At 46.2% G+C, this 22,518-nt stretch overlaps 9 protein-coding genes across 9 annotated transcripts; 4 read left to right on the plus strand and 5 right to left on the minus strand.

The window, feature by feature from the left end:
- Positions 1-1,845: 1,845 nt before the first annotated feature.
- PEX2_031590 (uncharacterized protein) lies at positions 1,846-3,145 on the minus strand (the record flags this gene model as incomplete). Its single annotated transcript, XM_016740434.1, has 3 exons — positions 1,846-2,760; positions 2,815-3,033; positions 3,089-3,145. The coding sequence occupies 3 exons, from the start codon at positions 3,143-3,145 to the stop codon at positions 1,846-1,848; spliced, it is 1,191 nt and encodes a 396-aa protein (XP_016592936.1).
- Positions 3,146-4,013: 868 nt separating this feature from the next.
- Positions 4,014-4,817, plus strand: PEX2_031600 (uncharacterized protein; the record flags this gene model as incomplete). Its single annotated transcript, XM_016740435.1, has 1 exon — positions 4,014-4,817. One exon carries the CDS (start codon positions 4,014-4,016, stop codon positions 4,815-4,817), a length of 804 nt encoding a protein of 267 aa, XP_016592937.1.
- A 292-nt stretch (positions 4,818-5,109) lies between these two features.
- Positions 5,110-5,992, minus strand: PEX2_031610 (uncharacterized protein; the record flags this gene model as incomplete). The annotated part of the gene is made up of 3 exons (XM_016740436.1): positions 5,110-5,245; positions 5,318-5,395; positions 5,457-5,992. 3 exons carry the CDS (start codon positions 5,990-5,992, stop codon positions 5,110-5,112), a joined length of 750 nt encoding a protein of 249 aa, XP_016592938.1.
- A 2,920-nt stretch (positions 5,993-8,912) lies between these two features.
- On the plus strand, positions 8,913-14,068 carry PEX2_031620 (SNF2-like protein; the record flags this gene model as incomplete). The annotated part of the gene is made up of 8 exons (XM_016740437.1): positions 8,913-8,990; positions 9,052-10,791; positions 10,850-11,728; positions 11,791-12,209; positions 12,270-12,355; positions 12,416-12,792; positions 12,880-12,957; positions 13,019-14,068. The coding sequence occupies 8 exons, from the start codon at positions 8,913-8,915 to the stop codon at positions 14,066-14,068; spliced, it is 4,707 nt and encodes a 1,568-aa protein (XP_016592939.1).
- Positions 14,069-14,614: 546 nt separating this feature from the next.
- PEX2_031630 (Restriction endonuclease, type I, HsdR, N-terminal) lies at positions 14,615-16,039 on the plus strand (the record flags this gene model as incomplete). The annotated part of the gene is made up of 6 exons (XM_016740438.1): positions 14,615-14,627; positions 14,793-14,975; positions 15,040-15,207; positions 15,316-15,657; positions 15,716-15,825; positions 15,878-16,039. The coding sequence occupies 6 exons, from the start codon at positions 14,615-14,617 to the stop codon at positions 16,037-16,039; spliced, it is 978 nt and encodes a 325-aa protein (XP_016592940.1).
- Positions 16,040-16,226: 187 nt separating this feature from the next.
- Positions 16,227-16,496, minus strand: PEX2_031640 (uncharacterized protein; the record flags this gene model as incomplete). Its single annotated transcript, XM_016740439.1, has 1 exon — positions 16,227-16,496. The coding sequence occupies one exon, from the start codon at positions 16,494-16,496 to the stop codon at positions 16,227-16,229; it is 270 nt and encodes an 89-aa protein (XP_016592941.1).
- A 799-nt stretch (positions 16,497-17,295) lies between these two features.
- PEX2_031650 (nucleotide triphosphate diphosphatase NUDT15) lies at positions 17,296-17,687 on the plus strand (the record flags this gene model as incomplete). Its single annotated transcript, XM_016740440.1, has 2 exons — positions 17,296-17,383; positions 17,476-17,687. 2 exons carry the CDS (start codon positions 17,296-17,298, stop codon positions 17,685-17,687), a joined length of 300 nt encoding a protein of 99 aa, XP_016592942.1.
- Positions 17,688-18,177: 490 nt separating this feature from the next.
- On the minus strand, positions 18,178-19,180 carry PEX2_031660 (Short-chain dehydrogenase/reductase SDR; the record flags this gene model as incomplete). The annotated part of the gene is made up of 2 exons (XM_016740441.1): positions 18,178-18,472; positions 18,525-19,180. 2 exons carry the CDS (start codon positions 19,178-19,180, stop codon positions 18,178-18,180), a joined length of 951 nt encoding a protein of 316 aa, XP_016592943.1.
- A 2,509-nt stretch (positions 19,181-21,689) lies between these two features.
- PEX2_031670 (uncharacterized protein) lies at positions 21,690-22,447 on the minus strand (the record flags this gene model as incomplete). The annotated part of the gene is made up of 2 exons (XM_016740442.1): positions 21,690-21,740; positions 21,800-22,447. The coding sequence occupies 2 exons, from the start codon at positions 22,445-22,447 to the stop codon at positions 21,690-21,692; spliced, it is 699 nt and encodes a 232-aa protein (XP_016592944.1).
- Between the last annotated feature and the right edge of the window lie 71 nt (positions 22,448-22,518).

Below are 22,518 nucleotides of genomic sequence, written 5' to 3' on the forward strand. Positions count from 1 at the left end.
ATTTTATCTATCTATTTTAGGTAATCCTTAGCAGAATTATACTAGTATAGTACTAAAACTAGTACTACGATAGTACTATAGTACCTAGTGCCGCAGTACCATACAATAGCACCAAAATTAGCTTAGTCCCGTAGTACCTCATAGCACTATATCGCAGCACTAAAATTGGCCAGGTACTGCGGGACTTGTCAAGGTCTAAAATATATAGAAGTAATAGAGAAGTAAGCTAGTTAATAGTAAAGATAAGAGTAGTCCTTATCTCCCTTATTATAGAGATAAGGGTAGTACTTAAAGGCGCTTTAGTTTAAGAGAAATAAGGAAGTATAGTAAACCTAATAATAATTAATTTATATTATATTAGTATAAATATATAAATATAATAAATACCTAAGTTATTATATAAAGGTTTCTAAAGCTTATTTCTGATCTTAGTTAGAAAATTAACTATAGTATTAAGTTATTATATAAAGGCTTCTATAGCTTATTTTTCTGACTAAGGTCAGAAAATTGGTAGTAGTATTAAGTTATTATATATATAATCGAATTACTTAAAAATATAGAGAAAAAAAAGTATAAATAATATAGGTCACGAGGTTAAGAAATTCTGCTTACTAAAGAGGCCTATAGGCGCCTACGGTATCTATGGATAATAGGCCCTAAGGGTAGGGCCTGTCCATAGGCGTATCCATGGTGCCTATCGCCCGCTTACATAAGGCCTATGGGTAATGCCTACCCGCCCGTCTATGGGCGATGTCGCAGTCTAGTCCTATAAGTCCCACGGGAGTCCTATAGGACTGACAGGGTTATGGGACCGGAATTTTTTTAGTCCCATGGGAGTTGGCAAGGCCTAGTTTTTGCTTTTACAAAAAGATGAGACTTGCATTTCTCCCCCCCAAAAAAAAAGTCGATCTTATTTTATTGTTTTCGCTCTAGCACCTTGGCTGGTAATTCGTATGCCCCTTTTTATACACATCCGTATACACAATTCTGCATATCTCCACGTCTTCCGGTATTCCCAGCTCCTATGCCATGTCCCCTATCCCCGTCCGGCTCCCTATGACAGCATATGTTCAATTTTGATGGTCTTAGCCGGGTGGGTCGATCACGATCCTAGGTAATGGTGTCTGCTGAGGGCTGGGCTGGGTGGCTACCAAAACTCGACCGTAGGCCAACCTTGGGTACACTGGGGGTACACTGACTAACTAGGAGGATTGGCAGCAGGCAGAATATACTCTTGTCGCTTATCAGCCAAGATAGTAGCCTTTATGGCCAGAAGTTCTTTAATTCGCCGATGATGTTCGTGGAGCGCCGCCATCACTTAGTCCCAAACCAGGATCTCTTTCGCCAGTGTCTCGGGCTTGTCGGTTTGGTGGATTGCTGTATGAGCAGCAGGGGGCTTTGCTATGAAGCTGCACCGCGTTCCCTTCAATCCCCAATGGCAGTTTGCGCATGTTAGCAGGAGGTGTCAGAGTTCAGCCGCAATAACACAGGAAGAAAATGGCCCTTAGGCTTGTTAGCAGGAATCGCATTCTTCTTCAACATCGATTTTTTCCCCAACCGACTGCACCAGTAGAGCTTCAATATTGGCGGTCTTAGTGCCAATAGTGTAAAGAAATCTTCCCCATCCTTCAAAGGGCGCACGCCTGGCTCACGACGAAGTGATGCAGTTTGCGGGGTGCTGGTGATTACACCGCCCCTGTCGGAGGGGTTCTTCCCCTTAATGTTTGGTGGGGCGCACCAACACCAGGTATGTGTGTTGGGCACTTGGGACGATTATTGTAGAAAGGATTGTGTATTGTGTCATTGTTTGAAAAAGCTAACAGAGCTAACAGAGGTAAGAATGACTTATAGACTTTGCTCCATCCAGACCTCGCTTGAGATATCTGCCAACTGATCTGGTGAGATTTCAATGTCATGCTCGCGCGGGACTGGTTGGCAACAACACAATTCCTCAAACTCGATTGTCAAGGCTACTGCTGGGCTGGTGGTAGTCTGTGCGCCGCGGCGGGATGTCGTAATGGACTGCCGTATAGTTGGGACGTAGCGGGGCCGCTGGTGTCGTAAGGAGCTGATGTCCAAAGAAACAGCCTCAAACTTGATATTGGGTGTCGTTCGATTGATAGACACGATGATTACAAGATTCACATCGCCCTTGGAGTTCGTGAGCCACCATTCTGCATCTGCCTTCAACTTTCGATAGGACTCAGAGACTCCAACTTCGACCACAACGGTCGGCCATTTTGCATCGCGACCTGGAACATGTTGCGTAGGGACCCACGACTCGTCGGCCTCCTTTGAAGAAGACACTCCTCGGACTCGTTTAGACCCTACCGGGTGAATCGACCTATGCAGTCCCATATCGTGTACCACATCTCGCACTTCACAAAGGAGGCCGCGTGAAGCTGCGTCATGGGCCCCAGTCACGAGCTTTATGATCATAGATCGAGTGTCGTAACTGAACATATGTCGAGCGGAGCTCAAAGAAACCTCTTCCACAATATTTGGTGGGACGTTTATGAAACACGGGTATTTCATCACCTTGATGGGAAGGTTCTGCTGCTCTCTTATGATCTTCCGGATAGCGCGGGCCTCCGACCCGATGGCTTCATATGTGTCATCGGGTAGTTCTTGGAAGCACTTGACGTCGGGGGAGTCCGCGTCATCGGACATATCTGAATGCCGCGACATAGTGGTCAACATGGGCGTTTCCGAAATGGTATTGAAGTGAACAGAAAGTGCTGACATCTTTGGGGTCCGAAACTATATAGTCTTAGTAAGTATTGGATAGGGTTTGTAGTAATGAGTCATCCTTACCTTATCAGTCGGATGAAGGTTGCTCGGGACCGGCAGCGGGGAGGGTGCTGCTGGGGACCAGGAGGAGGGAGGGGACGGTATCCCTCCGGGGTCTGTCCAGATGATCCACTCCCAAACTAGGTGCAACGGCCGTCGTTCCCACTCCAATGATAATTTGCGCAGCCAGAGACGACCAAAGGGTCCGTCGAGCACAACACATTGGGCCCAGGGACCATGGTCCTGCAGACAAGACCTGCACTCGGTCTCCTGCACCGGTCTCCTGCACGCGACCCACAACCTGAATCATTGTAGATTCAACGTTCGAGACATTGTTCCCGATCATCTCATGCATTCGGAGTGCTATCCAGTAGAATGATCGGATGTGCGTTGGACGAAGTATCGGTTCGCGGAGCCGTGTTTTGATGTCTAGCACGCGTAGAAACTCGGTCTTGAGCCAGCGGCCTTCTCTAGCCCTGGCTTATGGAGCCTTCTTGATGTGCACAGCCCACGGACCTGGAGGGCATTCATTGGCACCGAGGACTGTTTCAGGGTGAGATGCCGGGGGAGCAACCCACTGATAGCCAGGACCCGGGTCGTAGCTGTTAGGATTGTCAGTATTTGCTTCAGATAAAGAAGTGATGGACGGGTGTGATATCGTACTACTATCCTGAAGACATACTTGACTTCTGGGTACGTGAGATGATGGGTGTGGGAATGGGTGACAGGATGATGGACGAAGGTGGACGAGGAGCTGAAGGTCGAACAAGAAGAATGGCAGAAAGGCAAAATAAACTGAATGAGAGTGGCCAAGGTGAGGGTCTTCGCCCGCGGTTGAGAAACAATGTTATGAAGAGATCATGTTCTTGTGAGGCCACCACTTTATTTAACTCAGTGTCAACTTGTCTCAGCTGTATCAATAGCTAAATTTCATATGACAAGCGACTCAGCAGCCTTCTAATCTTTCCTTTCCCTTCGAGCACCAACCACATTCCCCTCATAGTCAAAGACAGCGTCCGAAATTTCATACACCAAGCCTGATTTGGCTAATTGGCGCTTTGCTGTTGCGTTCAGCCCTCGCATGCGTCCTCCTATTCAACCCACGAACTGAGAATCCTAACATCAGAGCTATACAGTAAGACACATTTTGTTATAAACATCGATACGTATATCATTCAGAAAATTATACTAACGAAATACTTATTAGATCCCAAGTTACCACAATGACATCCACAATCCGAGCAAAGCAGATTGTAGAAAGTCCGCTTCCATCCCTCCAAATCGGGCCCTATCACACGGTTTCAAGCGCACTCCAGAGTCTGTCCTTTGAGGGGACCCTTATCCCATGGAGCAATTTCCTACGATCTGTTGAGAGCGTGCACACAAACCAAAACTGGGCAAGGTCAAGGACATCACTTTATGCCAATGGCCCACATACTACCGAGGCCGATCGTGTACATATCGGGGATGAGCATGGCCTTCAGGGCCGTTTCCAACAAGCCATTGGCCAAGCATTTGGGGCGGTCCTTGAGGCTAAGTCAATCAACCTCTACTTCGCCGACTTCAAAAGCTCTGGAAGTAATTACGAAAACATCCCCGACGTTGTCGGTTTGCAAGATGTGGGTGGAAATACCAATATCAAGCTGGTTGGGGAATTAAAGACGCCTTGTGTCATCAAACATGACCTCCACTCCTCCGTTCGCCGTTTATGTGACCTGCGACAAAAGATTGCCCAACCAGTTCGGGATATGCAGAGCCTAGGCTGTGAATATGGCTTCATCAGCACTTACAACCACACCATCTTCCTACGACAATTTCAGTCCCCTAGCGGGGCTTGGGAAGTGTGGTATTCCCCTCCCATATCCTCCTCCTCCTACTATACACCAACAGTCCCTAACCCCCAATCGACTCACCTCACCCTTCCCCAGGTATCAATGAAGCAATGTATGTTTTACGTCTGCACTCTAGCAAGTGTTGCCAATCCTGTTAACAACCAGACTGTGCCCTGGGTTGTTGCTATACCCTGATAAACCTTCTTGCTCATCTGATATCTGTATTCGGACCTGAATGACCAAGTAGTCCGGTGAATAGCTTTATGCTGAATAATCTGAAGGTGTTTTACGTTGATCAACAGTATAAAGGGTTACCAGTAGCGGTAAGGTACTACAATCGTCTCATTAAAAGCACTAGTCCAGTGACAAATACATGCATACTGGGGTAGCTAGGCATCATGAACAACTCAAAAATACAATCCCATATGCCAAAGGCCATTTCCACTGTCAAAAGCATCGCTCAGAGATGTACGGAGATCCACATTGGTTACCAGGTCCAGTCAGAGCTATCAAGATACCAATCCAGCCTGTCAGATGGCTTTGCCAATCCCCATAACGCGTAGGTCTCGTCTGAGAATGGCTCAGTGTCCATTGGATAGGCTCCTCGGAATCCGGAAATGTGCCTAAAAGCAATTAGCTCATCGCCATCGGCATTCATAGATTGGTCAGGCGAATGAAATGCCAGAACTACCTACATAGCCTTGGTGACATCATCGTAGATGAGCTTGCTCGGAGGGGTAAGTCTAGGTTGCCAAGAACACCTACTGAGTTCTCTTCGTTGTATTAGTATAGGTAGTTCTTTAAGGGGTGGACGTATAGGGGTTATGATCTTACTCATAGGCGGTACGAAAGGCGGAGCGCAGTTGCCGGCGGTATTCAAAGTCGCGTTTCCAGAAAGAATAGTAGTCTACGGGTTCACCAGGTACCCGTGTCCACGCAACGTAGTTGATGTAGCCACCAGGCACGAATTCTTCAGTGCCTTGCAACCCTTCTCCATAGCCAAGCAATTTCGGTACTGCCGTACAGTTTTCGCGATCTAGAGTCGCAAGCGCTTTGAGCTCCGTGTGGGTGCGCTGGCTGATGGCCTGCTGGGCTCGGACTTCTGGAGCGCTAGAAAAGGTACCATCAATAGGTATCTGCAAGTAGATACGCATGAAGCCCTGCTGACCAGGGTCCAGAAGGTTGTGACAAGAAAACTTAATGACGGCAAACGGAGGCCCCAACCCTTGATCATATATCCGCTGAGTCATCGTTTGGTAGTCTTCGGATATCTTTTCGTCGAGGACGAACGTGCGAGGGGGCGAAAGGGAAGGCTGGTCGAGTGTAATTTCAGTACCACACAGGTGGTCAAAGTCAAGAAACCGGGGCATCATGATTAGGAAAGGAGATGAAGGGTTGGGCAGCTTCAAGATTCTGAAGAAATGAATCCGCTTTGATGAAGTTGATAGACAGGTGAATTGTAAAAGTCAGGTGCTGAGCAGAGGGAAAAGGAGGGTGTGGAGGTGACAACGCGACTATTATGGATCCTAAAGTCCTGGGTGTTAACCGTGGAACACTAACATATGATTCTCAACCTCTCCAGCTCCAACCTATCAAGCCCACACAAACGTTTTAGACCCAACTTTTACCCAACTTTTACCAAACAACCGGACTGGAGTGGAATCGATCAACATGTCTCCACAATACTCCGGAGCTGATCTACTCATACGGAGTCCATCGCGTGTGTGAGGTCTCAATTTGTCCACGGGTACCTAGGTAGGCAGCCCACTTAAATAGGAAAGTCTGGGGCTTCGCGGGGTGCGCTGTCATCAACACGGGTGATATCTGTCTGCAAACCAGGTGAAACCAGCGGAAGATAGGAAAAGGAAACCCAGGGGTAGTTTGTTAAAGGAAGATTGGTTCAGCTTAGTTAGTTTATGCCGCCATTACTTACAAGTAGTTTCTGATAAATCAATTTACTTCGACATGGCAGTTGCCTCTTCCTTATCATATCCTTAAGAAGTTCGAAAGTTCCTCAACCATGCCCATTCCGGAAGCTCACGAGAAAGGAATTCAGGGAATGTTGATGGGGTAAATGGCCACTTCAAGATCGAACACTTATAACGTCATCTTTACGGCTACAAAATAAGTTGGCAATATCATATATACCTACAAACGTAAGGCATCAATGTTGAGAATACTTACGGCTCGATTGACACAAAAAAAAAAAAAAGGTTCACGAGAGTGGCCTTTAGCCTCAGGGTCGTAAGAACCGGTCTGAAAACCATAGGTACCACCTTGCCTATTGATTCATATGCCTCTTTTTATATGTTGAACTATCTCAGTTAACAATACACAGAAATTCGATGAAGCATCTGGGGAAGATGGGTAGTAAGGCCGATAGCAAACCAGAATATATCAGAATACCTTCTCGGTGATTTCAAGAAAATCATTGGCGTTGATAAGGATATCATGTTCCCCTAGACCTGGGAGTCGGTCGTAAATAGCAACGAATGGAATCCTTAACGGGACCCCGACAACACTGTTGGGCTCGACGTGGACCATCTGCACTGATTGCGAGTGCCACTGTCAAGGCTATGGCAGAAGGCTTGGGACTGAAGAAGTAAAGTCCACGGCTTGGGCTTTCTTCTGTCTCCCTGTTTGGATTGTTCTGGTGGGATTGACGAGCTTTTCTGGCCTGTTGGCGTTTTGGACTTGTATATTATTATGATGACTCCGATCTTTATATCCATACATCAAGAGGCACCGTTTTGACGCATTATGCTCGTGTTTCCATAAATTTGGCTGAATATTACCCTTGTAGAGAGATCATCGACCACTATGAAATTGTAGGCTTTTTGGTCGAATGGCAAACTCCAACACAATCTAGCTACCACTTCAATAGCACCTTTTAACCGAAAAGGCCCTAGCAGGAACTTTAAAAGTACTTTTCAACATATAAGGCTCTACGCCAATCCAAAAAGTACTTCTGCAGCTAGGCCAAGAAGATTGGACTAGACTTATGCCTACACAGGCACCTTCGTCAATTGGCTCAGTTTAACCGGTCATTGTCTTCTTTGGAGGTGATCCAGTATCATAGAAATCTAAGCAGTAGTCTAGTACTACAAAATCTACTGCCAAAGCAGTATATATGGCTCTCTTCATCATAGGAAGTGAAACTACTTAGTTGGTTTTATATTACGAGTGTGATTGAACTCCTTGGTGTACTCAGGGTCAATCACGGCAGATCTTCAAACACTTTAATGAATCATCCTGGTTTCACTCTTACTGCTATAATTTTAAGAGGAAGGGGGGAGTATGAAGCTATTTGAAGATTTATGGATCGACCGGAGAAAAGACAAGCACACTACATATATGTGCATGCACGTATTGATTAAGAGCCAAACTAACAAGCCTCAATCTCGTGTTGATATTTTCATTGGGCTTAACAATAGAGTCTGGTACCGTTAATAGACTAGTTATGCCCTTTCAGTTCTTCTGTATTTGTTATTTTGAGTCCTTGCTTCAATGAAATAAAGCGCCTAATTAGCCATTAGAATAGTGAGGCAGCAACTGGGCAATTGGCTTGTAATTGATTGATTGAGAAGTATGTATTTAAAAGTGTGTATACGTTTGCACTGAATCCAACCTTACACCACCCACTTACACGTAACCTGATTTCCTGTCTTGTCCTAAGAGAAGACCCCCAGGTCTGCACTAAGATCAACTCCTCCTTTAACATTGGTCGACTCCCCATCCAACCTTTCTAACACCTCAGATACTTTTTTTTTGCTTTACTCGCATCTTTGCATATCCACGTACTTCCATTCATCCTCACTTGAAGCATCATAACTCTGATCTGCTCCACGACACAGATCCAGTGCTTTCCTAGCGGAACACACGTTGGCCTGCTCTCCCGAGGGCACTCTGGTGACATTGTTGGTAAGCTCGTTCCCAAACAGTACTTTGCACTCACTCACTTCATGTCTCCCACTTTATTTGACGCTAGTCGAATCCCCATCCAACCTTTCTCACACCTCAGTTGCCTTGCTTGTATCTCCACGCACTTCCATTTATCCTCATTTGAGTGTCATCATTCTGATTTGCTTCATAGCACAGATCCAGTGCTTTCCTTGCGGAACACGCGTTGGCCTGCTCTCCCAAGGGCACTCTGGTGACATTGTCGGTAAGCTCGTTCCCAAACAGTACTTTGCACTCTTCATGTGTCTCCTAGAGACAGAACCTTCTGATCTCATTATCATAGAACAACTAGCCACGAAGTTACTGACAGTCAGCAGATAAACTCTTATCATGTCTTCTGAAAAGGCAAAAGGGAAGCGCCCTGCAATTTCGCCGACGCCAGGGTCTCCTGGGCCAAGCAAAAGGACGGTGAGTACAGGAACCCTAAGCTCAAAAATGGATCTTGGACTAAGCTTATGTTCGAATACAGGCCCGAGACGATACATCGGACGTTGAAAGTATCGCCACTGCAGACACAGATACAGCTTCGCTTGGCAGCAAGAACCCCAAAGCTGCACGTCAAACTAAGGAAACCACGTTTGGACCAGTGAATCTTGGCGGAAAGGGAGGAAATTGGCTAAAAGCCGATGGCCAGGAGGCCATGTTGGCCGCTTATCTTGGCTTTACAAACACCTCTGATTTAAGAAAGTTCGCAATTTCATGGGTCTGCCTTGCTGCCGAAAGGTACTTTCGGGAGCCGGCTAAAGGATTGAGGAAGAATGTGCCGTTTCAGCTCCTGTCCAAACCCGTGAACAAGAACAAATTTGCAGATGTTACTACGGCACCAGAAACCGTGTGGTCGCACAATGAAACAGACGATGACAGCCGAAAGAGGTCTCAGAAGGCCTGGATCGTGGCCTGGTGTCTGTACAAGATGGCATCCGACGTGGAACTCTACAACTCAAGCACCCCGGAGGAAAATGAAAAACGAACCAGATCGGAGCAGAAAAACTTTCTGAAACGGCATGAAGCAGAATTCGCGAAGCTGAACCTCACTTTCCCGAGTGAGACAATGGGATTCCCATCTCCCAATTTCGGTCCAATCAAGGATACACCAGAGACCGAATTGGAGGTTTTCAATCGCTGCTGGGAAGTGCAGCGATATCTCGCTTCTGGGCTTTTTAAGTCCACGTGGAAAAAGCGCTTTGCTAGTCCCAGCGCAATCAACAATGGGACGACAGTGAACCAATCAAACTTTCCTTCATGGATGCAAACTCCTAGCGAGAAAGTACATTCCAGCCTTGATACTTTTGGTGTGGTGTTTGAGACGGATAAGCTCCCACCCATCAGTGTCACACTGCAGTGGGTTCGGGGCCCTGAGGCTCCACGGCACGAGGAAACCGAGAGAGCGATTCAAAAAGCAGTATCGGAGGGGATGCGAATTCCTGTAACGAGACAAATCTTACCATGGGACCCACGGCTTTGTCCTGACAGCTACCAGTTCAGAGATAAGCTCAGACGTTTTCTGGGCTGCAGAGATCTGGGGCTGAATATCCAGAATTTGAGACTGAAGTTTCGCAATACCGCGGAGAATATCCAATATGACCAAGACGCATTTAGTGGCTCGTGGGACGAGTTGAGAGCTGATTTCTCCAACCCAGCACACCAAAACCTTACGCTGTCGGTAACACTGGAACCGTTCAATACTGGGGACCCTCTGGTGTACTTTTTTGAGGACACACACGCACCTGCCGACATTCAAGAATGTGTTTCTCTGTTTGTGTCAAATACTTGTGATGGCGATCTAGCTACACCTAATGAGGGACCTGCATTAGGTGGAAGCTCAACTATTTCGCCAAGTGTTTCGGCTCCTCCAGGAAGTACTGTCGTGCCAGTCAAGTCTTCGGCTCTGGAACAGTCTATCTTATTTCAGAACGATCGGGAAACTGATCCAGCGGACTATGCAAAGCCCAAGCAGTTTGACAATAAAGAAGACCAGCAGAAGTTCTACGACGGTTACAGTGTGCAAGATCGCAATGCAGATGGCCCACATGGTCGCATTGCTTGGCAAAACAAACTTATCGATCTGATCCTAGGCGGGAACAGAGGTCTGCCTGTTACCCTCAATGCACTCCCCGAAGATATCGGGGCATCGGATGTGGAACAGCGAGCCCTTGGGGACGCAGAGCAACAAGCTCAACCTACCGGTCAAGCCGAGCTCCAACACAAGGTAAGATATACACCCTCCCATTCTCAAATAGTACATTCTGAACTAACTCCTGTTCCAGGGCGATAGCGAGTATTACACGTTGCATGCAGCATTTTCTGGCTCGGATAGCCGAGCGGGCCCTTGTCTCGATGTTTGTCTTGACCTCCTCCTCTGCGAAAAGAAGGGGGATAAGTACATTTCTACCTTGCTGGAGAAATTGACGGACTCGCATTTTTTCCACTATCAGATTACTGGTGCTGTTGGTATCATTCTCAAGATATTTGGCACGATTGATGCTGAGCGACTTTGCCAATCCACCGCCCTCAATGCTAGCGACCCACGAGCGCAGAAGGTTCTTTCGGCCGCCAACAAGCTTCGAGACATTCAGATTCATGGTGCTATGCTCGCTGATGGAACAGGTTTCGGAAAAACAAAGCAATGTTTGCTCGCAAAGCTTTTGTACTCTTTGTTGACCAAAGAAAACAAGCCCACTCTTCTCCTTGTCCCCGCCTCTCTAGTGAGCCAGTGGGTGACAGAAATAGAGGATCACTGGGTTGGCCTCCGGGCAGTAATTTCTTACTCCGGGTCATTCCAGTCGACCATCGACCATCTCACGCGGGATGAAATGACGAGCTTGGAATTTCCAGACAACCTAGCATTTTTGCTAGATCAGCAGGACTCGAACACAGAAGCAAAAAGGTCTATCATTGTTACTTCTTTTGAAACACATAAATCTCGAACCTTGATGCAGCAACGTGAAATTGCTAGGGAAACCGCCGGTACCGTGCAGCGACTTGAGAAAATATTTACCAAGCATGCTGGGATTTTCGGCCTGCTAATTGCAGACGAAGCTCACAAAATTAAAAACAAGCGCACTGTCATCTGGGCTTTGTTGAAGCTTCAAGAATTCCAAGCAATAATTCTCGCCACTGCGACGCCCATGTTTAATGCCATTCGGGTGAGTTGTGATGCCCTGTACCCCCACTAACGGTACTTTCTAAACATAAGTGATACTGACAGCAGCAGGATTTGGTTGGACTCGTGGAGCTTCTTGGGGCTAAGGCACGCAAAGAGCTAACCCCCGCCTCAAAAGCGGAGGTTAAGAAGTTGCATTTGGGCCAACTAGCGCAGATCAAATCCCGATATGCTCAATTGGACCAGTACTCTTCCTCAAGACTCGCAATTCTTGATCCGAGAATTCTACGTCGAGTTGTGCGAACACGAAGGTCCGAAAGACATGCAGCGGTATCAGAATACTTCAACTTAGTGCTCAACATGATCGCCATACAACGCTCACAAGCATCTGAATTACCTTTGTCTGATGGGACCTCGGTCACAATTCGTGATAACTTCAAGAAAACCTCCTGTAAGACTGTGTTACCAGTCTTCCAAAACGTGGAAAAACTTGAGTATCAGGTTCAACACAAGTTGCACGCCGAGTAAGTTTATATGCACCCCCTGAAACATTGTTGGGAAGTGATAACTGACACGGATATTAGAAAGTACTTGCTGGAGACTAGGAGATCAACTTACAATACCGACGCCCCTGAGGTTGCAGGACAGGCCGTTAAATTCAACACCTCAGGTGTGAGACCTCTTCGGTCATTAAGTGTCTTGAATTGCTCTACGAAGCTTGCACGCTTAGACATGCGGTACAGGACCACTGGAGAGAAAACCGACGTGGCCCAACTGAACAAGTGGCGAGCCCAAGGTTTGACTGCAGAGTGGATCCACCGTCTTGTTCGACAAAAAGGTGAGCTTTTGTGGCCGGTGCAAAGCGCCATGAAACTCATACGTTACCTGACCGAGGGATCTCCCCGTTTGCGAGCAATCTTCCATCTAATCCAACGCCACGGGGTATTGGAAGCTGCGGATCCAGCTCAATATGGTCACCATCAAAAGGCTCTCATTGTTGAATGCTGCCCTCTCAATGCGTGGTATCTCGAGGTGGTTCTGAACGCTGCATTGATTGGCACTCGTGCCATGCATGCCAAGTTAAACGAACAGGAGCGGAAGAAACTCGTTGACAACTTCAATGACCCAAAAAGCAGCCTATAGGTTATGATCATTACTTACGACATCGGCTCAGTGGGACTGAATTTGCACTAGGCATGTGACCTCGTTATTCTTTCGGCTCCAGGACGAAGTTGGAGCCAGGAGGCTCAGGCGTTTGGGCGTTGCCTACGAGTATGTTCTCTCATCAAAAGTACTTTTTTTAAAGCACCCCCGTACTAACATCTGGATTTAGATCAACTCGTTGTACGATTTGACCGTCATCCGAATTGAAGTCCCCGAGTCTCATGATCAGTTCCGTAGCTCGAAACAGGCCGAAAAGGCTAGTTTCCAGCTAGCAGTAAATGCCCGAGAGCCCGCGATTGAGTCTTTGTTGTTGAAGCTGCTTCAACAGCTTCAAGCTGAAGTGGACTCGTTTTATGGCGAGGAAAAAGCCAAACAGCTCCTCGAGAAGAAAGCTGCATTGGACAAAAAATACGAAGATGAACTCACAGCCTTCCTCGACATGACAAGTAAACAGCGAAAGAAAAAATCAGTGGACAAAAGCACTTTTCGAGTCGCTGAAGTTGTGGACTTGGAGGCCACTCCTGAAACATCCAGCATGCCGCTTCCGCGGGCGGATCGAACGCGAAAGCCGCCGTCGTACTACAGTGACATTGAGTATGACAAGGCAGGAAAGCCCAAAGAAGTTGCATTTCCCTCCCCAAACCCATCGGCCGAAGGCACTCAGAGTGATAGAAGCCAATTAGTGGACGTCGAAGGCGACGATATTGAGTCGCAGAATGACGAGGCAGACTGGGGCGGAGAGGAAGACGATGACAATGGCGACGGTGACGGTGACGACGGTGAGGGTGACGATGACGCGGACCTCTCAGCAGACCTTCGTGGCTTGAATGCAAGCACCAACAAGCGGGTCGATTCCGAGGAGTTTGATCGGCGGATGAAGTGGAAGTACTTTGCCGATGCAACTCAGCCCGACGACCAGACTCGCTACGAGATGGCCCTGCTGACTTTGCCGTCAGGCAAAGTCTGGGGCCCTGAGGATTTGAGGGACCCGCAGCATCCTCTGTACTTTGAGGTTGCTTTGCGGCTATTGTACAATAAGCTGCGTGGTTCTCGGGGTTTACACCTCAGCGGGTCCATACATATCCCATATTCTCAAATCTCCGATCAACACTTGAACAAGCTGGGAAAACTCATTGACGACCTGATGGATGAGGAGGTTTCGAGAAGAAAGATGGATGCATTGCCCGGGGAGTCCATTTTGGACCCCATCGTTACATAACTGCGCATCTTTTTCCTTTTCTCTTTCTCGCGGATTCTGTCCAGTCGGTACAGAAAAGGATGGAGGACAACTCAACTAATGATAGCTCAGGTGCATAGCAAATTCAATTTCAATGGTATTTGATGGCGATTATCCCTCATATTTACATGAATTATAAAGAGTAACAATTGGTTATGCAAGTTGAACGATACTGGAGGAGAAAGAATGGAGTAGTATTCTTGTTCATAAACTAACCCTTGACAAATGAACTTCTCTAAAGCGAGGCGCCTAGATATCACTCCATTCCTGGGCCATGCTCATAATAGTGATAGTTCCATCCTACTTCCGACACCGTTTCCGGTAAAAGGGGTTCCGAAACTCAAGGTGATCATCTAGTCCAAACAAGCATTCGATGTAATTAAAGGTTGAAGATTCTACAGTTACTGAGACATACGCTCATTGCATACTTATCTCTCACAATTCTGCATGCATCCATGTAGCATGCGAAAAGTACTGTTGGCTAAGGGAAGTACATTACGTATAGGAATATCTCAATACCATTCGTAAATGAACTCCACATGTGAGGTAATTCTAAGGTTTCGGCGAGCGTAGATAGAAGAAAGAGAAGCCAGGGTATCGATGAGGCGGCGTAAGGTTTGGGGTCGCAGGTCACCCGCTGCTTCCTTCGATTCTTTCCCTTTCGTTCCTCTCCTCTTCGTCTACCAACCCATAACAAACATTTGAGCCCGCAATCATGCCTCGAAAAACTTCATCTTCTTTGCGGAAATCCCCATCCTCGGCGCCTGTATCACATTCGTCTTCAGCATCACCCAGTTCCTCTTCAGGTTCCTCCCCAACAGCCAAATCTACGGTCCTCGCATATTCATCTTCGGACTTGCTACAGGATCCTGTCCTGCTCTTGAAACAGGTATATCGGGATGCTAAAGAATGCTTGAGACAGGGTGAAAAGCATGAGTTCTGGTCACTTCTAGCAAAGGCAGAACAACAGCATGGCCAACTTTCACTTCCCTTGCCAAAGGTTCCCATTGGTAAAATGACTCGCGAGGAGGTTCAAATCGCATTTTGCCTAACTCCCAATCCAACGGATGAGGCCTCGTGGATGCACCCCCCGCCAGCAGGCCCTCTCCCACAATGTGCTAGTAAGTCCCATCCCTTGGTAGTACTTCCGGCCAGGATATATCCCAATGGCCTACTCTTTCCTACACATTGCCTTGTTTCCATTTTGACCATATGCTGACATCTGGTAGTCGAAATGCTGGAGATATTTCAAAGAGGCAAACGGCGCAGCGCTCACAAAGAATCAGCAGCACGATGTGTCATTGATATTCTACTGTACTCAGTGCTAGATCAGGTCTCTGCATCTAGCAGTCATAGGCAATGGCCCTTGAATTTGGAACACGAAACATACATGACCTCTCGGCCCATCCAGTACACCGCACGACAGTACAAAACCAGCGGACGTGCAGATTACACCCTATGGTATGGTGAAACCCGTACGATGTCAGAAAAGGCTATCAACCTGGTTATTGTTGAAGCCAAGAAGGAGGGTATGGTTAGCGCTGGAGAAGCTCAACTACTGGGATACATGGGTATGTCTTAATAGACTATATCTAACAGTACTTTTCTAATCGGACCCTTTTCTTCTAGGTATCGTTCACCAAGAGCGGAAAGCCCTGAGAAAGTTCAATAGAGTTGTTTACGGCGTGGCTAGTGACGGAGAAGAATTTCGCTTTTTCCAGGTAAACAATAATAGCGAGGTATGGTCAATTATCCAATTACTACAGGAGCAAATGTCTGATTTATGAATAGTGGACAACAGTCTCTCACCGAACCTTTGGAAGAAAGTACGACAAAGTAGTTGATCTTTTGACATACATTATGCAAGAGGCCATCTCTCTTTCACCTTTCGTGTCTAAAAACGTTTCGGCAGAGGATGACCCCATGACAGACGCTGGGATTCCTTCGGTATAGCGGCCTACCACCGCCTACATGGTACCTCATGTCTGTCTCACACTTTGCTCTGTTGACTCTGCTCGCTGTTTTTGCTCGCACCACCTCCTAGGTGGTGATTCTGCTTATATGGAGGTACCTCAGAAAGTACTGTTAAGCCAAATGAAAATATCAATACGAGATTGAGGCTTGTTAGTTTGGCTCTTAATCAATAAAAGGACGGAAACCAAAGTACCATTTGCCCAAAAGAGGTCAGAAACATGTAGCTAGGTGCCGTAAAGGGAGACGCGGTTAGCGTGGCCAGCATCTTCAGCAGGGTGGGGATAGGCGTGCTGGATGGGGTTGGGATCTGGCCGGATGGGACCCCTTGACTGCCCAGTGCACCGAGGCCATTGAAGAGACCGATGGAGATTTGGGCTGCGGCGTTGCTGCTCAGAGCTGTCAGGGTGGACAGAGTGAGGAGGATGTTGAAGTGCATTTTGGTTGTTTAGGAGATCGAGGATTATGTAGAGTGATGCTTGACGGGATTTGAATTGTGGGAAGGTTGATGTCAACTGAGGGTTTGGAGTTTGGTTGATGGGATATACATGCTGGGAGTGTATGGGATGGGATATAAATATGGATGAGAGAGAGAGCAAGGAGCCGAGCGGATTTGTATAGATCACATCATCGTGTGATGGGAGTGGGAACTAGACGAAGGTCATGATTCCTTTCATGTAGATCATTGAAATTGGTCTTTACTCTGACATATCATGCCCTAAAAATGCGATGATAGGCTGTAATATTTGTTTTCGTGTGACGGGATTCATATAGTACGATGTTGGTTGTGCTGGACAAGCTTAAATTTGAGAACCAACCCTGGTTTAAGGATTTGTTTTTTTTTTCTTTTGGCCCCATGAGCTACTGCATATAAACCCAAGAGATAAGCATGCTGTATGCATGTGAGGTAGATCAAGTTCGTTTCAGGATGTGACTGTTGGTCACACTTTAGCGCTTTGTGTCGTTCAAGGTTAGAGATAACCACTAGTAACCCTGAGGCATTTACGATATGTAGGATCATAGAAGAAATAGTGAAATCCACTGTAATGCAGTATAAAGCATAGGGTATTTATTGTTGGAAAAATACAGCCATTTCCCTACTAGGCTACATCTAGAGGGGGCCAATTCTTAGGTTGACATTGATTACCCCTGGAAGAGCCAAGAGAGAATCCCCCCACTTCCTGATAAGCGCAGAATCACACTTCAACCTCTTCTCCTCAAAACACCCCTACAATAAAATGGATCCCAAAGTCGGAGTCGGCGTCTTTGTTTTCAATGCTGCAGGCAAGTTCGTTATCGGCAAGCGAAAGGGAAGTCTTGGCGCCGGTACGTGCATCCAATATCCGAACATTCCCACATATGCAGTAGACAAGCCATTATAAGCAATTATAAGTAAAGCTTACCGTTCGTAATTAAAGGAACATGGGGATTACCCGGCGGACACCTCGAGTTCGGTGAATCCTTCGAGACCTGTGCGGCCCGTGAGACCCTCGAAGAAACAGGCCTGAAGATCCAGGATGTGCGTTTCTTAAATGCCACGAATTCAATCATGAAAGCCGAGAATAAACACTACATTACCATTTTCATGGGAGGTGTCTGTGATAAGGGTGCTGATCCTCAGGTAAGTTGATTGATATTTGCTTTTTATGCGTTTTGGGTCGTTATGTGAACTTGCTTTTTCGTGGCATTTTTCATTGCATATCCCTATATCGCGGCTGCCTACACTGCAGGAACGGTAAAAGGATATGCAGCTTACTTATTGGTAGGTACTTGAGCCAGAAAAGTGTGAGGGGTGGGAATGGATTTCGTGGGATGAGTTGCGTGTGTATGGGGAGAAGGAGATGGAGGCTGGGGTTGGGTTTGAGGGGAGAAGGTTGTTTTTGCCTCTTTTGGAATTATTTAGACAGCGTCCGGATTTTCGGGTTTGAATTTCCAGCGGAGTCAAGAATAACATAAAACATTGGAGTTTCGGAAACGAATACTGTGTATAACATCTGACTCTCCCACACTTTAACTAACAAAATCAGATAATATAGGCCATGATTCATTCTTTTACCCCGATCCTTTCCAATGGACACAACTTTGAAGCTTAGTCTCGACATTTGTTCAGCAATATCAAATTAAGGAACACCCGAGCCTGGAGTTTCATTAGCGGCCCGCTTAATACTCACTCGCAGGATAATTCTCGACATGTATGAACGAGCTGCCTCTTGTAGCCACAGTGGCGAAGCCCTGAGCGACCCAATCATCGAGCAATGTCTAGGAACAATGGTTTGCCCACTTTTCCGAGTAACAATATGTTTGACCACTGCCTGGGAGACGTCCTTTGGATCCAGGAGCGGTTGACGGAAATCAGCTTCATATTTGGTGAAGCCTTCGATCATGGGAGTCTGAACCCACATGGGGTGAACGGTACTAGGTAATATCAGTATCATTTCCTTTTGAAGAAAAGCCTCCCCAAACTCACCTCGTCCGCACATTGGGAGCCTTGTACCAATATTTCAACTCTTGCCGAAGGCCTTCTTGGAAAGCAAGAGCGCTAGCTTTAGAACAAGCATAGTCCACCATCTCGCCTATAGTAACAAAGCTTGCGACGCTTGCTACTGTAACAACATGGCCATGGTTCATACGGATCATAAACGGAAGGAATTCCTTCATGACGAGGAAATGAGAGATGATGTTGACATCGAATGTTTGACGTAATTTATCCTCTGGCATTTCAAGAATTGTACCATGGTGAAAAACAGCAGCATTGTTCACGATAACAGTCGGCTCTCCGTATGACTTTCGAATAGCAGCGCCCGTTTCGGAAAGAGATTGAGCTGAGGTTATATCTGTTTGATGGAATGTGACGTTTTCGGGAAGGTCAAAGGTAGGGTGGTTGATGTCGATGATCACAACGCGTACTCTCATGCGAGAAAGGTCTTGCATTATCTGTCTGCCAATGCCACCACTGCCCCCGGTCAAAAGGACTAGCTCATTCTCTGGGATCCATGTTTCGCTGGCTTGGAAGTTGTTTAGGACTCGCTCCGAGATCTTTGCGTGGAGGTAGTAAAGGAATAAAGAGCCGATCACAACAATCAGCAAAGACGTGATCATTGAAGCATTCAAGAAGTTAAACATGGCGTCAATAGAGAGTCCCGATAGTACGCAAAGTCTGAGTGATCTCCGCGCAAAAATGGACCAAGAAAGGGAAAGAAATAAAAGTCAAGGGCAGTTACTTCTTATCTTCCTACCTGACGTGCTGGCCTATTTGTAGTGAGGGGTCATTTTATTCTTGTCAGAATCAGGTTTCATTCTTGCAGAGAGCGCTGCGTTGTACAATCTTTTGTCCAAGCGCCGAGTGTGGCTGGCTAGGCCAAGGGCTTTCAGCCAACCAACTCGAGTAGAAAGTACCACTCGGCTGAGAAGTCCGAGATTATTGCCGATTTCTCTAATTAACAGGGCCCGAGCCGAACAGAGTCTAAAACATTGACAATGAAGGCCCGATGCGACATGAGGCTAAAGGGGGAAATACATCACCTACCATATGTTGTTACCCACTCCACTTTTTTCGACTCCCCATGCAAAATATATATATCACTTTCACAGTATATAGCACCACCATTATATGGTCTATAATATTATAATTAAATTTGAAGCTTGCTTAATAATAGCACAATAAAAATTTCGCTTAATATTTTGTATAATAACCCCTAGCCTTCCGTACTGCCCTCAAACGTCTACCTATACTCAATATCAGTGCATCTATCTTCGACTGAGGTAATGCGTTCTATACAACCACCAGGCATTTTTTAAAATTAAGCCAGTCTGCCTTCGATCTTCCCTGGTCAATAAGCTCTGGAAATATCTTAAAGAGTTTTTGTTTTAACCAGCGCTAGACCGGTTCAATCGGGTTTAAATCGGGTAAGTATGCGGGCCAGTCTTCGACGTATACTCCGTGAGTTTTAAACCACTCTTTCGTGTCCTTCGCTAGATAAATCTTCGCGTTATCTTACTGAAATACTATCCCGGGTATATAGAATGGTAGTAGACCTTTTTCGAGCGTTTCTATATACGATTTTGCAGTATAACCCCTCCCCGAAGGCGAGTCTTCGTCCCGTTCTATAATTATTAATTCTGTTCGACCTCTAAGCCAGATTCCAGCCCAAACCATTTATAAAATATCTTTAATGTGAACCTTTGTATTTATAAGATCTTTTCGAAGGCCCTCTGAGGTTATACAGAAGCACTATTATAGTCTAAAGTTCGAGGTTTATTATACCGAACACTCGTCCGAAAAGATCTACAATTAGAAGCTTTCCCGCCGCCATTTTCTTACGAATCTTAGCCGTTTCTTAGTAAGAGAAGGCTTAATTAGAATCTTCTATCTCGATCGCCGTTTTCTGAGTCCGAATCGCTTTAAAATTCGACATATAGTGGAGGGTAACAGATACTGAGCTGTAGCAGCACTTAGCTGTTTATAGGTCCAAAACGGATGCCGACGTGCCTATAAATAGAGATGATAGCAAGCGCGCTCACTAATAAGTAAGGGACGGCCGCTTTTTTCGCGATTTTCAAGCTTTTCGCCTTCCGAATAGCGCTTAAGCGTATTAAAGATTGTCTTACGCGTACAGCCAAAATCATTAGCTAATTGAACCTACGTTACACCATTACTATGAGCATATATAATAGCTGACCTTTGTACAGTAGAAAGTTGCGCCTTTTTGCTAATTTTCGGTCCTATTTTCATTGAAATCGGAGCAATGTGGGAGGTGTAGGAGGGAAAAGAAAAACGTGAATTGGTTGTTGGGCCAATATAGTGGGGTGGGGTGGGTAACTACATTTGACTAGTATCTGTACCCATGCATGCCAAGGTATGAACAAAGAAGAAGGAAGAATAGGATCTACTCAAACTATAGGCTGCAAAAGGCCTTTTGACTTAACAGACGACATGTTCGAGTAAAAATAACTGAATCGCTCGTCTTGAAGACCTGGTCATGAGCCGTTATACCACCCTAGGGCTGATATAAAATTTTCAAACCTAAAATTTAATAGCTTTCGTGTTCTGAGGGCTATGCAGCCTATCTTGCTTGAGTCTCTGAAATTGCCTAGTATCTAACTGGCCAAAAAATGAATATCTAATTTTTTATGGAGAGGCACCCAAGGCATCTTGATATTCACTCCGAAAATCACTAGATCTCACCGTTGAGATACTGATGGGCGTGTACTGCTAGGTAGCAACTGATGAAGAGAGCAAGAAAAATATCAACCAATATAGATTATTTTCAAGGCTAGGTGTGTTCACTTCTGCGGCTTCTATGTATGAATGAGGGACTTGTAGTAATCCTAGTAGCTAATCAACAGCCATAATGGATAGAGGGTATATTATATGCGAATAATAGGCAGTAGAATAATAATAGAAAATTTCATGAGAGAGTAGGCATGAGGGAGGATTCACTCTCTTATAATACGTGGCACGTATGGCTTTGTTTGCTCAGCAAAGCCATGGAATGCGTTTGGATGTGTTAAAATGAAGTTGATAGAGAAGATCGCCAAGCCCAACACAAGAACCGAAAACACCTTGGCATTTGCTTGATATGCTTGATATGCTTGATTTGTACTTAAGAAAAGTGAAGAACAAGGAACTTAATCAACTCGAACTAAAAACCCAGTCAGATACAATGACAGCAATAGTCGCAACCTATACAAATGTTAGTCAATCTATACACACCAAAAACCCCTAAAGACTCGAATACTCACCAACGAAATATCCACTCCAGGCATTACAATGACATCCATGGCAGGTCGATACCCCTGTCTAGAGCTTCTCATCAAAGCTAATTTCTCATTATGTTGAATACTCTCCCGGACTTCAGCGACCTTCCGATCCCCATCAACAACGTCAAAAAGCGCCAGCGCATTTCCATGTCGTTCAATATGCAAAGTAAGCATTTTCTCATCCCTGCGCTTCCCCTCAAAAGCAGCCGCATTTTCAAACGAAAGATTAAAATTCCCAAACGAAGTATTCCCCAGCGTCCATCGTGGAGCGCCAGTAGCTATCGTCGCAGTATCACACCCGGGCAAGCTGACCGACCAACTATTTGTCCATGACCATTTTCGATGCAGCTCGAAGAGCGGCAGACCCGAATCATCGCGGAACTCCCGACACGAGCGATCGGTGTATTTGCGACCGGTTACTGTAAACTGTGGTGTTCCATCTTCTTCGGTGATCTTATATGCGACGGCGGAGTGGGGGCTGCCGAATGGTCTGAGCACGAGGGTTGTCTTTGAGCGCGCTATGTACTGGTTGCGGAAGGCGATATCGCGGTCCGGTGATCGGAGGGTTTTGCGGGGCTTGCAAGAGTATGAGTGCGATAGTCTGGCGTTGGAGTAGGATATGTAGGACATGGCTGTTGGTATGGCCGTGTTTGTTCACAAGACGCGCTGGGATAATGCGGGGTGCCTCTTTATACCCCCAG

The sequence above is a fragment of the Penicillium expansum genome (genome assembly GCF_000769745.1).
Source record: "Penicillium expansum strain MD-8 chromosome Unknown contig88, whole genome shotgun sequence".
In the NCBI taxonomy this organism is placed as follows: domain Eukaryota; kingdom Fungi; phylum Ascomycota; class Eurotiomycetes; order Eurotiales; family Aspergillaceae; genus Penicillium; species Penicillium expansum.